The sequence below is a fragment of the Tenrec ecaudatus genome, chromosome 3 (assembly GCF_050624435.1).
Source record: "Tenrec ecaudatus isolate mTenEca1 chromosome 3, mTenEca1.hap1, whole genome shotgun sequence".
NCBI lineage: Eukaryota > Metazoa > Chordata > Mammalia > Afrosoricida > Tenrecidae > Tenrec > Tenrec ecaudatus.
In genome coordinates this window covers 147,169,657-147,185,319 of record NC_134532.1, presented here as the reverse complement: position 1 = coordinate 147,185,319, position 15,663 = coordinate 147,169,657, and the positions used below count along the sequence as shown (strand labels likewise).

The 15,663-nt window shown below is 45.4% G+C and overlaps 1 protein-coding gene across 4 annotated transcripts in view; it reads left to right on the top strand.

The window, feature by feature from the left end:
• SEPTIN11 (septin 11) overlaps positions 1 to 15,663 on the top strand; it is a 121,469-nt gene that overhangs the window by 98,537 nt on the left and 7,269 nt on the right. The window contains exons 8-10 of one of the 4 annotated variants that reach the window (XM_075544163.1): positions 3,711 to 3,843; positions 5,468 to 5,655; positions 14,594 to 15,060. In XM_075544163.1, the coding sequence (XP_075400278.1) occupies positions 3,711 to 3,843; positions 5,468 to 5,655; positions 14,594 to 14,597 (325 nt within the window). In that variant the 3' untranslated portion in view covers positions 14,598 to 15,060. Of the gene's footprint in view, positions 1 to 3,710; positions 3,844 to 5,467; positions 5,656 to 9,407; positions 13,496 to 13,931; positions 14,519 to 14,593; positions 15,061 to 15,663 lie in introns of those variants that run through there. The other 3 variants (XM_075544161.1, XM_075544160.1, XM_075544159.1) reach the window with 3 other exon arrangements.

Sequence of the window (15,663 nt, the reverse complement as noted above, 5' to 3'; positions counted from 1 at the left end):
CATTGGGCCTCCATGCAAGTACTCCCTCAATGCAAGAACAACACTCTGTTCTATTAACCTGGCATTTCATGATGCTCACCTTCTCGACACGGTCGCTGAAGACAAAGCGGGTGCATAAGCAAATATGTTGAAGAAAACTGATGGTGCCTGGCTATCAAAAGATATAGCATCTGGGGTCTTAAAGGCTTGAAGATAAACAAGTGGCCATCTAGTTGAGAAGCAACAAAGCCCACATGGAAGAAGCACACCAGCCGCTGTGATCATGAGGTGTCAATGGATCAGGTATTACACATCAAAGACTAAAAAATCATATCATTGTGAATGAGGGGTAGTGCAGAGTGGAGACCAAAAGCCCATCTGTAGACAATTGGACATCCCCTTACAGAAGGGTTTTGGGGAGGAGATGAACCAGTCAGGATGCAGTTGAGCAATGATGAAACATATAACTTTACTCTAGTTATTAAATACTTCCTCTCCCCCACACCCCACCCACCCCCTCACTCTCATGATCCCAATTCTACCTTACAAATCTGGCTAGACCAGAGGATGTACACTGGTACAGATAAGAGCTGGAAACACGGGGAATCTAGGACAGATAAACTCAGGACCAATATTCAGAGTAGCGATTCCAGGAGGGTAAGGGAAAGGAGGTGGGGGGAGAAACGGGGAACTAATTACAATGATCCACCTATAACTGCATCCCTGGGGGACATACAACAGAAAATGAGTTAAGGGAGACTTTGTTCAGTGTAAGGCATGAAAAAATAATTTATAAATTATTGTTTCATGAGAGGGAGAATGAGGAAGGAAGGGAGGGGTGGAAAATGAGCTGATACCAGTGACTCAAATAGAAGGAAAATGTTTTGGAAATGATGATAGCAACAGATGTGCAAATGTGCTTGACACAATGGATGGATGTGTGGATTGTCATGAGTTGTACAAGCCCCCAATAAAATGATTTTTAAAAATATTCAGTCGGAAGAGCTAAAAACTGCAAAAGAAATCATGCTCATTTGGTATCTGTGTACATGGATAGTGATTGGAAACCTTAGTGAGGAGGTCTAGTGTGCCTAATTCCTACCTCCTATGGCAGAGATGCCTGGGGAACTCTGGGCGCCATCTGTGGGGGGTCGGGTTCCTAGTGAGTAATGTCCTACAGAGGGTGAAAGTGGAGTTCTTTTTCTTCTGTTGCTGATGGTCATTCCCAGTGTCAGAGTTAACAAACGGGTTCCTATTCTAGGATAAAATGACAGAGTTTTCCAAAATGCCTATTCCCATTGAGTTGATTAGGACTCATGGTGACTGTGTTAGGCCGGGTCGACTAGAGAAAGAAATCCATTGGAACTCATGTGTAAGAGAGAGTTTTATATAAAGGGTAATTGTACATTAAGAAGGCATCCCAACCCAGTCTAGTCCAAGCCCATATGTCCGATACCAATCTGTAAAGTCCTCTTCAGACTAAGGAAACATGCAATGATGCCGAATGCAGGACAGTCACAGGCCAGTGGGCAGAAAGTCTTTGAATCCAGTGGTGTTGTAAGCATCTCAGCGCCGGCAGGGTCTCTATGTGGGTTCTCCAGTTTCAGAGGTCTGGTTGCATCAGGGAAGGTCCATGTGGCTTCTCCACCTCAGGGCATCAGCAGAGTGCCATGTGTCTTGTCAGCTGCAATGGCTCCCAGGGAGTGACTGAGAGAGGGTCTGTCTCCCGCCTCCAAGCAGGAACTACAGGAGTTCCCAGAATCCTCAGGAGGAAGCCACGCCCACACAGAGGCCTCACTGGCTATGATCCGATTGACAGGCTAGACTCCACCCCTTTACTCTTAATTTTCTCTAGTCCCAAATTGACACCAGACTATGTAACTACCATAGTGACCCCTAAAGAACAGAGTGGAGGTGTTCCTTATGGTTATAGAAATTACGTCTTTATCTTTATGGAAGCAGACAGCCTCATCTTTCTCTCATGGAGTGGCTGGAGGGTTTGAACTTGGTGGGTAGTCTGACACTGCACAACCTGCACTCCTGAAGTAGTATTTTTTGCAGCCCATTTTCCTGCTTTGGGCAAAGGTAACAAAACAATGACTAGATTTGTAACTGAAGGTTGTTTTGTCAACAGTAGAGTCGATTCTTAGAATTTTTCTAAGGATGGGCTTTCTCACATCAGAGCGCCACCTTCTTCGTAAAACAGTTTTGTTTTGTTTTTTTAAATCATGGTCCAATAGATACTTTTCACAAAAAAATGCCTATTCTTAATTGGTTGCACCATACACTGGTATTTTCAAGTCTTGTCAACCTCCTTCTTTTAACATCCTGGTTCAGACCCATGAAAAGTGGTCTCTGGAAACTGGAGCACAAGGTACCTGGTGGTTGGGACTGGAAAAGGCAGCCGCATTGTGGGCGTTTTCCATTCTTCTGGTAGCATTACCCAACATATATCCACATTTAGGTTTCTTTAATTAAAAAAAAGTCTTCATGATTACACTCATTCGGGGAATTCTAAGTTACTGAAGTTTTGATCGCTGCTTTTACTTTGAATACATTTCCTGATGGCATCGTTCTTTATACAGTTGTGTATCTATGTGAACTTATGTTTCCGCCCTCTGGACTATCCCTTTGCTCTCCTCCCTCTGAAGGGACATGTGGCACTGGAGTCGCCTAAGGCTGGTATCCAGCCGGTAGCCTGCCCTTTGGATAAATTTGGTTCATGGGGACCACTGGATAATTCTGCTTTGATGTGTGCTTTCAACAATTACTGTTTAGAGAAATTACAAAAACAAAATAGAAATAGCATCTTATAAAATACTAGCATATGTTTATGTGTTTTCTTGAGTTGTGTTGCTCTGTAAAAATGCTCGTTCTGCCTTAGAGATCAACCTGAGTTGTGGCTTGTAGTTGACAATATGTGGCTCGAAGTTCTGTAGACAGTCAGAAAGAAGAGGGGCTTGTCAATAAAAATCACATTCCAAAAAGAAAATGGAAGGAAGAAGTAGTTGTAGAAAGAGGAATGCTGAAAGAAAAAGAAAATCAAATTCCTTCCTATCTGTACTTGGTAATGTCACTTGAAAAGTAGCAGTTCTGGACACTACCCCTTAAGATTCTCTCGTCTCTTTAATTTGTTCACCAAATGTAATTTCTGAATCTGAGTCCTGGAGGGAGCTAAAGGGAGCAAGAGTAACATTGATTAAACACTGGTTGGATGTCAAAGGCTTTCCTCATGTTTCTACCAGTTTATTTAGATCACAATATTCTTGGAAGGCAAGCAATACTATATGTATATAATACGTGAGCAAATTGATCACTCATTAAATTGGTATCTGGTCAGAATTCAAACCTTGATCTACCTGATTCTATAGCCTAGTCAGCCCCTCCACCCCCACCTGCCCCTATATCATGCTTTCCCCATTTCCTAAAATTCTCAAGCCAGACTTTGGCATCTGCCTTGTGTCGGCTCTGGAGGATCCGGGCATGCTCAGCCCAAGACGTCTCTCAATGAATACCCATCAGAGGAAGGTCCGCTCGAGGAACCATGCGTTTGGTTATTGACGCAACCCTGGTGCTGATACCCTTTTTCTCTGCCACCACTGGATAGCTTAAAACATTGTGCAACTATCTGGTGATGATGGAGTAAGTCATTGGGAATATGATGAGGTAGGAATTATATAAACTGACAGCATTTCTTATCATGACGCTCGTGTGTTTGATCTTTTAAATAGTCTTCAGGAGACATACGAGGCAAAAAGGAATGAATTCCTGGGGGAACTTCAGAAGAAAGAAGAAGAAATGAGACAGATGTTTGTCATGAGAGTGAAGGAGAAAGAAGCTGAACTGAAAGAGGCAGAGAAAGAGGTAAGTCTTTCCTCGTCCAAGAAAGCCCAGCATAAAGGAGGCGTTTTGTTAAGGCTTCACAAAGCCCAGGTGACGGGATGAGGGACATGTTCAGCTGCTTAACCGCAAGGGCAGTGGCTAGAATTCACCAGCTTCCACACAGGAGAAAGAGAGGCTTCCTGCTCGTGTCAAGATTTGCAGCCTTAGAAACTCAGAGAAGTAGTTCTGCTCTGTCCTCAAGGGAAGGGTCACCATGTGTCAGAATCGATTCAGTGGCCATAGATTGTATGAATACTTCCTGGATTTCATTAATTCTTCATAGTACTGCCTACTTGGAGCACTTCAACATATACATACATTATATTCCATGAGTGGCAGACCAACTTAGCAAGAAAAGTGGGCCAGATACTGTTAGCCCTGTTCTCCAAATGTTAAAAACTAGTCCTGAGTGTTAAGGTAGTTGATGCAGTAACAGCACGGGCGGGGTTCTCCTCTGCCTGGAGAGCAGAAGGCCTCGAGGTGCCTGGCTACACTACTGACCATGCTCATCAGGGCCACCGTCGATGGGGCCGAGAGAATGGGAGAAGAATGTGGAACAGAAATCCAACTTCCTATGAAATCAAAGCAAAAAGGAGACCTTACTGGACTCTTGAGAATGGAGGAGTCCTTGAGATGATTTCCCAAGATACTCCTCCAACCGTGAACCCAAACTCACCCCTGACGTCACATTGTAGCTCAGTAACAGATTGACCCACAAAACAGTGAGTCTGACCTACAAGGGCTATGCTCTTTTAAGAAGTATCCAGATGAAACCAAACAGTCAGCAATTGCTCGAAAAGACATCCTCCGGTCTAAGGAGGCAGGAAGCGAGGCTTAAGGAAACAGTGAGAATAGAAATAATGAGAGTGTGCTAGCGTTGTGAAGAAGGTAACCAGTGTCTCTGAAAACACAACCACAAAACCGTTACAGCCCCAGGATCACAACAGAAAGTGGTTCAATGTAGGGCTGGAAAATAGACGAGCCCCTACATGGGAAACACCATCCTCAGTGGCTGCAGCCCACAGCCGGGGAGGTGGCGCAGGCCTGGGCCGGTTTCATTGTGTTGTTGGAGGGTCACCGTGAACTCCATGGCAACTAACGACAACAAGGTGTGCCTATGTGCGTGGTCATTGGAGGTGTTTCCAAGTGAATGTATCTGATGCCTTTCAAAAAAGGACTACGCAGAGAGCTACCTTTACCACTCAGGTGAATTTCTTAGTATGACTCGGGTTACCTTTTATTGTTCTAATTTATATTTTTAACAATGAGTATTTGGCACTGGGGAAGCTGGGCACTAACTCACCTGAGGGGGGGCGGTGGAAAGAAAGAAATAATAATGAGTATGTACTTTATCATCAGAAAAAAATATATACATGCAAGGAATCCCTCAGACCCAAAGAACCCAAATCTGACACAAAAATCCAAGGAGTGTTCTTCAGCATCTTAGCCTACCTCCTCCAATAAGTGACCCAGACGATAGTTCACTCCTCTTCTCAAGGTCAACAGGATATCCTGCTGCATAGCTTATCTTTAACAGACCCAAGTTAGCATTACCTCGGGAAAATGCCCATGCCCTTCACCCAGCCTGTCTCCTCCCTCTCTCCAGCTGCACGAGAAGTTTGATCTCCTCAAGCGGACACACCAGGAGGAGAAGAAGAAAGTGGAAGAAAAGAAGAAAGAGCTGGAGGAGGAAGTGAACAACTTCCAGAAGAAACAGACGGCAGCTCAGTTACTACAGCCTCAGGCCCAGCAGTCCGGGGCCCAGCAAACCAAGAAGGACAAGGATAAGAAAAAGTAAGCAGGTGTCACCCCCCTGTATTGGGGACCCGAACCATTTATTCCCCCTGCATGTCTCTACTTTCCCCATTTAGAGACTGGAAACTGGTTTATTACCAAAAAGGTGAAAACAAGTATTTTCTCTACAGTGGAGGGAACACGATAAAGATTTTTAAAAATATTTTTAAAGGGTACACAAACATTCAATAATAAAACTTTGACCACACTGACCAAGCAATCCGGACTGAGGAGTTTGTCCTCTCCAGTAGCACCGGCTGCACCAACACTAGGAGTCTCTGAAAAGACAGGTCCATTTCTCTCCAGCTGCTTCTGAACACAGCTCCCGGCTGTCTGGCTAACGCAACATCCTAAGATTGTGATTGTTCCAATCATTGTCTTATTCTGTGTTATAAGGCTTGCAAAGTCAGGCATTCAAAATTAGCTTGTTCCCCAAATGAAATATTGGGAGGAGCTGCTAATGGCCACTAGTTTTCCATTAAAAGCAGCAAAATGATGGTTTGTTTTATTGTCAAACAAAGAACAAACTGGCTCTTCAGTTAGGCCACCCCCAGTAGACCTCCAGCCACACTTCACACACGCACGCATGCACACACGCACGCATGCACACATGCATGTATTTTCAAATACGGCCTTGGTGTATTGTGCCAAAAAGTCAGATGCTGCTTTTGAATATGATCCTCTAAGAGCAGCTCCCTGAATCCTGAGGGAGATTTGGCTGTCCCTGAAATTCTCCTGTGATTTGCAGCTCTGAACCAAATCACCTTTAAAGGCTGAAGTGCAGTGCGATGGCACTGGCGACTGGTATGAGAGTCAACACCACGAGCAGTAGGACACAGTGGAGAACCACTTCCGTAGGGTCCCAGCGGCACGGCCGGACACACGGCCCGACCTTGTGTGCATCGAGGGTGGTGCCCTTCGGGCAGCTATCAAGCAATTCCAACCTGTAGCAGGTTCCTTGCGCTTCCTCCTCATGTGTGCTAAGGGTCTAGCGAAACAGCTGGTCACTATAAACAACAAAAACGATGGTACTCTGGCAGGCAGAAGAGTATATTCTTGAAAAATATAATCCCTAAGGCTGGAGTCTCTGCACGTTGATGGAGTCTGTCCGCAGGGGAGCAGGTGCACAGGTAGCGTTGGTTAGGGTGCAGTAAGGAAGCTCCCCTGCAGGACCTCACTATGGGCAAAGCCAAAATGCATGGCTACTAGGACAGGCCCAGGAAAGTTTAGCTTCTGCCCTCCAGACTCTGACATTCCCAGGCCTGGGCCAGCAGACCAAGCGTGTGTCAGAGGGCAGGGGGGCAGGCATGGTTTCCAAGCAGTCATGGAGGGAGTTGGTGTGGATGGGTAAGGTGTGACTGGAATGTGTCCAGAGGGGCCCAAGGGCCTGACATTTAGTTCTGCTGGCCGAATTGCTTCAGAGAGTTACGTCCAGATCAGGGCCCAGCAACTTTGGAGACAGAAGAGCCAAACCTGTTCCTCACAACAATTCCAAAATTATTGGAGAGCCATAAATACATTTTTACAAACAAATAAGAGTACCATGATCTGAATTATAGTTTTATTTTCATCTTGTTTTTCTTCAGAACCACATATATGTGCCCAAGCCGCAGTTTGCTGACCTGTGGTCTAAATTAGGGGTTCCCAAATTTATTTGGTCTACTACCCCTTTTCAGGGAAAAACAATTACTCAGCATGCTCCTGGCAATTTAATTGTACAATAGCCCATAATGCAGGACAGGGTGTTATCTGCTTTTGCAGCCCCGGGGAATCATTCCAGCGCCCCACCCCCAGGGGGCAGCACCACCCACTTTGGGTCTAGACTCTAATCCCGTACAGGGAAGTCTTTGGTAGCCACACAGGTCGGGAGGGTATTGGAGACTAAAATTGACGTTCGAGCAGAGGGGTCCAGAAGGAACAGCGCGGAAAACATGAAAGCCCACTTCTAAATATTGCCATTGCGCACTGTAGTGTTAAGATCCAAACTCAGCCAAGATAACGACAGATGGGTGCATGCATGCCTGCGTGCCTGCGTACACACACAGAGAGGCATGTGTTGTCTCCTTTCTAATTAATGTAATTAAACATATTTTGACTCAAAACAGGTTACAGGCCTGGCACATGATAGCAAACACTTTTCTTTTTAAAAACATTTTTAAGTGTAACTTCTAGGCTTCTAGTTAGACACACTTCCATTTGTACCGTGGAAGTAGCAAACATCCTTTGGAGGCCTTAGGTACGAAAGGAAACTAAAAACCGCACTCCTTACTGCCAGGGCCAGTTGGAGCGCTTGGGTTCGAGAGGACCACAGAAAGGCAGTAACCAGGGTAACCAGCGCAGCTTAGAGCTAAGCTGGAAGAGAAGCTCGCGAGAGTCACCACCTGCGCCGCCTAGGGGGTAGTTTTGCTCTAGCTAGGAAGGGACAAAAGGAGATGCTGAGACATTTCCCTGCTTTGCTTCACCCTCAGATCTCCACGTAGATGTTCTAATACTTACAAAGTCTGCTTTGTTTCTACCCCCTTCTGTTCTAATGAAATGCTCCCTTTTTAATGTAGGTAAGACTTTACCCTTCTACTTGACCTGTAGCGGCCTGAGAGCATGTAACATTTTGTAAGATTACAGACCAAGGAGAACTAATCCTGGCACTGCCATTAGCCAGCCCCCACCTCCTGCCACCTCTGCCCACCAACTCACTCCCCTTGATTCGGCTACAGCAAGTGGTGGCTCTGGCCAAGGGTAAGTTGTCCAGTGGACAGCCTTCATCCGCCCTGGAAACGGCCCACACAGGCACCTGCAGATCTCTGCTGGTGACAGTGCATCCACGCCAAAAGAAAGTTGTAAAACACATCATTTTAAAACTCTTCCCAGCATCCAGTAACTGCCGTTTGCTCTGCCATCCACTCATCTTTTTTCTTTTAAGTCGTTTGATTCTTGCTAAGGAATAAAGGTGCATGTTTTGTACCTAGCCTACCATTAGAACCCGTCATGCTGTGAACTGGGGCTTGGCATTGCTTTCTACCTAAACGAGGAAGACGGCGCCTGCCACGGCTGTAGCTTTAACCGTGTGATGATTCTCTCTTTTGTGGTTTTTCCCCCTTCCCAAGTAGATTAATAGCATGTTTTCCATCTGCTATTTTTCAATCTCCAAGCTACTTAAAGTATCCCTTCACGTTAACTGCACAAAGACCTTTACTGGGCAGTGCAGCCGGTGGGAGCAGCAGCCGCTATGGGACTGCTGTGTTTTCCTGGGTCTCGAGGTTCGCGCCTTTGACCCGGGTCCAGGCTGACCACTTCTCTCCCTGTGGGAAGTATTTGAGATCTCCTTTTCTGACAGGTTCTGGCTTTTGCAGTTTCTCCTGTGCGCTTGTTTATTCCCTGACTCCTTCAGCAGCTCTTTCAGAAGTGGAAGATGGAGAGGTCCAAATAAATAATGGTATATATTGGGGGAAAAAAATCCAACAGTGGATCCTCCCATTGAGGACCATACACTGGTTTCAAGAAGTCACGGGGGAATTCTAAATCACGTGCGAATGAAAACTAACCACGTGGCCTTTAATTCAATCTTAAAATTTTGCTTTTGCTTGTCACGTAGAACAGGCGCCTTGGATTCTTTTTTTTTAAGTTTTCCGTCCGTTCCATCATCATTGCATGGGCATTCACCGTCACTGAATGCTGGTGCTGGCGCCCTGAGTTTCTCCTTTCCTTTTTATTTGTTATTGTTTCTAACGTTTGTTTTGTTTTTTAACTTGCAGTGCAAGCTTCACATAAAGCCTGGCAAGCCAAGGATGGTCCCGCATTCACCTGCTTTTGCAGTAATATTGTGTCTGCCATCTGTGCCCTTTTGTTTTACAATAGATCTAGACATGGCTTCTTTTGGGTTTGGTTTGTGTTTTTTCCCCCTTCCCCCAATGCCAATAACGATTAACCCCTCGAGCTGGATGTTGTTGGGCGGCGGCACGTGGTAGACGGAGAGAATGGCAGCAGAGGCTCTGGGAGGCTGGACTGGAATGCAAATGATTTGCCTCTTCTGCCTGTTCAGAGTGGCAGCGCTGTGCATGCCTGTCACTAGTATGTGACTTTGGAGGAGGACAGGAGGTACCTCTACCGTGAAAATGCCTCAGCCCTCAGCAGCTGAACTCAAACACCTGAATAGTCCTGACAACATCTTGCATTTTCTCCATCGCTCCTCTCCGACAACGCACAATCCCCGAATGCACATTGCCACTTGCCCCCAAGCACAGGTAGATTTGTCCGTAGGCAGATCAGTACAGAAGCAGATTTGACATGCGCTGGGAGGTTTTTGACTTTATCAAGAGCAGTATTTGGCCTGGATTTATAGATTTTTTCACAATCATCTCCTTAAACAGTTCTCCTGTAGCTGAACCCCTATCACAAATCCTGGTGGGCAGGATTGCCCCCCACAAAACCATGTGACTGCGTTCCCTTATGAACTAACCAACCTTGATCTTTTCACGGATCAGAGGCTCATAGACAATTGCCTAGTAGAAGAAGCTTCTCTTAGGGCTGATGGCATTTCCAGAGCCCACTGGTCACCCAAGAGAAGGACTCTTTCATCCGCACAGCTGAGTTGGTTCCCAGAGGCTTGAGGGGAGAGGGCCCTTGTGAGGAAGCCCAGGCAGTCAGGACAAGTTCTAATCAAATGTTCCCCTACACACGGGGGAGAACATTTCCATAAGTTCTTCCCATGGAAAAGGTTTTTTAGACGACAGCTCTCCAACTCCGCGTGTCGTCTGCAGCACACACTTGGGAAGACCTTGTCTTTTCAGGTAGAAATGAGAACAAATGCAGCAACTCCAGCAAGTGGGAAGCTGAGCTTCACATCCAGTGTCCTTGCTTCATGCCCATTCCATATGGGGGGATAGGAAGGGGGAAGGGGGCGTGGGGAGAGCTTCACAAAGTTCATAGGAAAATCCCATGATCTCTTCATTGCATTTTTCCACGAACCTTTTCAAGCTCCCTTGGGGTTTGTAAAGAGAAGTAGAAAAGCCAGGTTAATCAAACCTGGTCATTTCCCACACCATTTCCTTCACAACCTGCCCCGCTTGCTCTTTGCATCCAAGGCCGCTTGAAATGAAGCATTGGAACCTCATCAAGGCGGTTAGGACAGAGCCACACAGCAAGGTTATGCCATGTTACCCAGCCTTCGTCCCATCACGCTGCCGCATTCATCATGGTCTGCACACAGCCAGATGTAGACTCCATACTGATTAGTCTGGAGAAGGGCATGGGAGAGAGTTTCCAAAAGTGGGTAGGAAAATGGAATTGAAAGATAAGGAGCCATTTCCATCCATTTTTGGGGGGTGAGGTAGGGGTGGGCGATGAAGCCCCTGCACATCCCCCTTCTCTCTGTCACTCCGCTCTGACGCTTATCCTTGCCTGGTCTCTTAGTCAACAAACAAGACCAACTCTCCAACTCCGCCATCATCACCTCGAACTGATAATGTTGCTCACGAGCCTGATTGTTCACCCCGACTTTCTGCCTTTTTTCTTCTGGCTAGCGCTTCATCAAATTAGGTGGAATTCACCTGTGCCTGGCCCATCCGCTCACTCCGCGGCCACTCTCTGCCCCTCTTCATGACTTGCTCGCGTGCTCACCCCAAAGGTGGCGGCTGGAAAACAACAGTAATTGCCTCTGTTCTCTAGCACACTCGTATCCACTGATGTGGGCCTGAGTAGCCACAATCAGGAACCCCGTTTCAGTGACGCCCTACCTAAACTGGGATGGAAATGGCCAAGCAGAAGCACTATACTGCTTAGCGATAGTGAAATCAAGATGGGCGTGGGAGTCACGCCACCAAATTGGTTCCGTGATTTCAGGCGTGCGCTGGAGTGGCCCCGTGTGAGGTGGCATGCTGATTCGAACTGCGGGCCGCATCTGCTCCTGCGCTGCTGTGCACCAGCCCAAAGCTTGAAGGCTTGCTTGCTTGTTCCAGTCACTGCTTGCGTGAGCTTTTTGGTGCCCCTGCCCCGGGAGACAGACTTGGAAATGGTTTCTTGCACCACTAAAGCCTTTTTTCAAATGGGCCTAGCAGCGGAAGGCATCCGACTGACTTTTTGATTCCATGACTATTAATTGATTGCATTTTTTTTTCTTGCATTAAGTTTTTATAATAAGTCTCGTGGAGAGCCAGGGAATAAAAAGCCAAAAGAAAGATATACTTTTTCTTTCCTTTTTAGTTTTTTAATATATTCCTTCTAAACTCTTTCTACCACTCCCCCCCGCCCTGTTTAGTTTGTTATTGCTGCTCTTCTCGTTTTCTTTCTGTGTCTGTGCCTTTCTTCACAGTAGTCCTTGGCTCTGCACGGAATAAATGATCCCCTCAAAGCTAATTGGATGTGCTTTCGCCTCTGCATGTAAGTACGGTATGAGAAACCGTGGAGATCTCTCTGCTTTTAAAAATAAGAACAAATGTGGGATGGTGGATTTTCTTTTTCCTTTTTTGAAGGGGTTTAGGAAGCCATGGTTTAAGAGCCCCAACTAAATACATTTAAAGTGACCACATTTATATCATTTTCATAAGAACCACAGAGTCATCTTTCCCTTGATATCAATGTGAGTCAGAAATTACTACTGCCCGCCTGCGTTCTACACAGTGTCTTGGGCAACAGTGGATATTGCAGAGTCAGTCTTGGTAATGACCGTGGTTGGTGATGTAAATAAAGTTGGAATCAGAAAGCGCGTTTTTTAACTGGAGGAAATCCAGAGGCAAGCTTGGTTGGTTGTTTTTAATACAAGGCTGCTATTTTGACTACATACACTTTTGGGGATCGTAATGACCTCTCCATTGTGCTGTTAGCAGTGATCACCCCCTTCCCCATCCCTCCCATATTCTGTTCTTTTGTTCAACAAAAAAGGCCACCTTTTTTACTTGCTTTGGACTATAGCCTAGCTATCGATAACAACTGGATGCTGAAGGGCATGACGGGAAAACATTGATGAGAACTGGTTGGCAGCTCAGAGACCCTTTTCCCAGCCTAGGATCTCTCTTGGCCAAAGTTTGGTCAAGAAAGGGCATCCCAGCCAAGGGGGTCATTTACTGTGGCACTGGGCATCGATTACTTATTCTCCTCCTACTCTGCTTCGAATCACACCAGCAATAACACTCTTCCTCCGTATTGGGGGCAACCTCAAAAGAGTAGACTTGGTTTCTTGCCGTATCTGCAGGTGTTTCAAATGCAAACTGGTCCGTTAGGTTTTTCAGCTGCTACCAACCCACATTGTACTGTCTGTGTGGTCCGACCCAAACTGTCCACTCAGAACTCTCTCTGCGTTGCCATTTGCAAGTGTGTTAATCATCAAGTCTCAGTTTCCCAACACGCTAGTTCCATTGACAAGACCCAGATGGGATGATTCTTTAGTGGAAATGATGACCTACAATGTCTAGAGTGAATGTAGGTCTTGAAGGAAATTTTAAAAAAGCAAATTGAACATTAAGCTGTGAACAGCCTTAGTACTTTGTCCATTTCTTACTTTCAAATATGCGGATATGCCTTAAACTGTAGTTGTAGATCATTGTCATTTTACTGTTTGGAAATAACCATTGTGTTTTCTAAAACTCTTGTATAATCTACTTTCAATGTTAATGCAGAATTTTCATGTATGTAAGCTGCATGTTAGACTTGTCTTTTTTAAAAAAAAACAAATAATTGTATTGATGTGAAACATATCATTGTTTCGAGTATGGAAGTAATCATTTAGCAAATGAGCTTAGTAATTTGGTGTCTATTAAGGTAGGAGCGTGATGGACAGGTAACCTATGCATTTATCAATAGTGCCAAGACATAAAGTCGGGGAAAATATATTTTTACCCAAACATTGTTCCGTGTGCCCGTTTGTGAGTTCTTTGCATTGCTGCTTGGATGGGCATGGGTACATGCTGATTGTCTTGGGGAAAAGCAGCCGGTTTAAGCGTGCGTCTCCTGCTTCCCTGCCTCACCCGGAGGACCGCAAATGGGACTCTGGGCAGCCCCCACTTTTCCAAAACAGTTGTATTGTGGTGTTCTGTGTGTCACATACCACCTCTGCCACCCTTTCTTCCCCATGCCCATCCTCTGCCCCCGACAGCCCATTGCCCTGGCTTGCTGAGGGACCCCCTTCTTCCCTGTTGGGTCCCATTGCCCTTGTAACTGACACATTGCTGTTCGTTCACAGCTTACTGTAGAAACTCTCCTTTAAAATTTTTTTTAATTTGACTTTTTTTTAAGACTTTAAGAATCAAATTTGAATCTGAATCTTTCTTTTTTTTCTTCTGTAGCTTCTTCTTTATGTAACCATGCTGTTGACAAGCCCTACTCTCTCCTAATGGACATAGAGCATTAGAAGAGCAGGAGCTGTCTGTTCACACGTGTTGGGGAAGAGTTACCTCATTTCCACCATCGCCTATTCTTTTAATGTCTGGGTTGAATATTGCACTACTGTTCGCATTTGTCAATTGTCATGTTTACAAACTACTGCCCCCAGTGGATACTGAAGGGTCTTCTCACTACCCAAAATAGTTTCATTTCATGATAGTAATTAAATGGAGAAAAAAAATTGAATCAAAGAACTTGGCTAAGAGTAGACCTAAAGTAGTCGTGTACTGAGGTCTCTTGCTTAGCTGTTGTCCAAGAACTCAGGGACCGAAGACAGCATGTACCCCAACCTGAGTTGGTCACCCCTATAGGGCCTATAAACTTGATCTAATGCTGACGTCACACCTCTCGGCCCCATGGCAGCGACTCTCAGAATAGCCTCATCTGGATCTTCAGACATCAGATCATAAGTTCTGGGCAAAATTTTCCTTTCACTAGATTTCAGGGGTGGTTTTGAATCTTTGGGGGGGGGTTTCTTTTAAAAAACGTAGTATTGCATGAACAGATGACTGCCTTTTTCCCTAAGTTTGGAGTGTTCTACTGATGCAATGTTCTTATTTTTCAGCTGACCATCTGCCTCTTGACAGAGAAGTGGGCATCCTTCCTTTAAATTCGGGAACCTCTGTTGTTGTAGTTGACTTTTTATTTTTTCACATCCATCCTTCTATAAGTTGTTTGGGGTCTGGGATTTTTTTTTTTTTTGGAGGGAGGAAAAAGAAATCTAGCCAGACAGTTCTGTTTTATGTATTGCTTATTCGGATTTAATTTTGGTATTAAAATTCTGCCCATCTTAAGCTCACTTCCAGGAGAAAATGTAAGTGAACATTACAGGACAGAATTATGCCGAAGATTTCGCTCCATCTCAGATACAACAAATCCCTTTGTCGTCACTGGGGTTTTGACCTACGAGTCTTAATCATGTTTAAATTGTGTCAATGTTGATAGATGAGTCTTTTTCTTGCCTCCAGGGCTCACTTTATATTTAAAGATACCTTCAAATAACATCCTGGGCCATCCCTGCCTTTTTATTTATTGTGTAGCTCTCTCTTGTGTCTTTTTTTTTTTTAACTCAGTACAGATGCGTCCTGAACCATAGGCAATGAACCCTGAACAAGAACACCTCCTGCCCCACACAGCAGTCTTGCTAACTAGTTCTGACCCGCATTGTCTGTTCAGTCCACAGATAGCTTTCTTCTGAGAGCTGGAAACGACCACAACCCAGGAAACCCTGCTAGAAATCAGTCTTATGATGAGACCGCTGAAAGCGCGCACACACACACACACACACACACACACACACACACACACCACCACCACCACCACCACCACCACCACCACCACCACCCCACCCCCCTTTCTGCCAGTTAGAGGAGTCTGCTTTCTCATCATGCACTTCTGTTTCAGAGGCCTCAGATTCAGCGCTGCTTTACTGAGCAGTCACCGCTGAGGAATTCAGAGTTACGAACCAACCGCTGAGGAATTCAGAGTTACGAACCAATTTTCCTATTCCTACTTTAGAACATACACCTGCTGCTTAAGTTACCCTTTCATTCCATTGCTTCTCTATAATCTTTGCCGATTTCCCATTTCCCTTTTCAGTCCGGTGGTTGAGGTGTCATGAAAGCACTGTGGGGT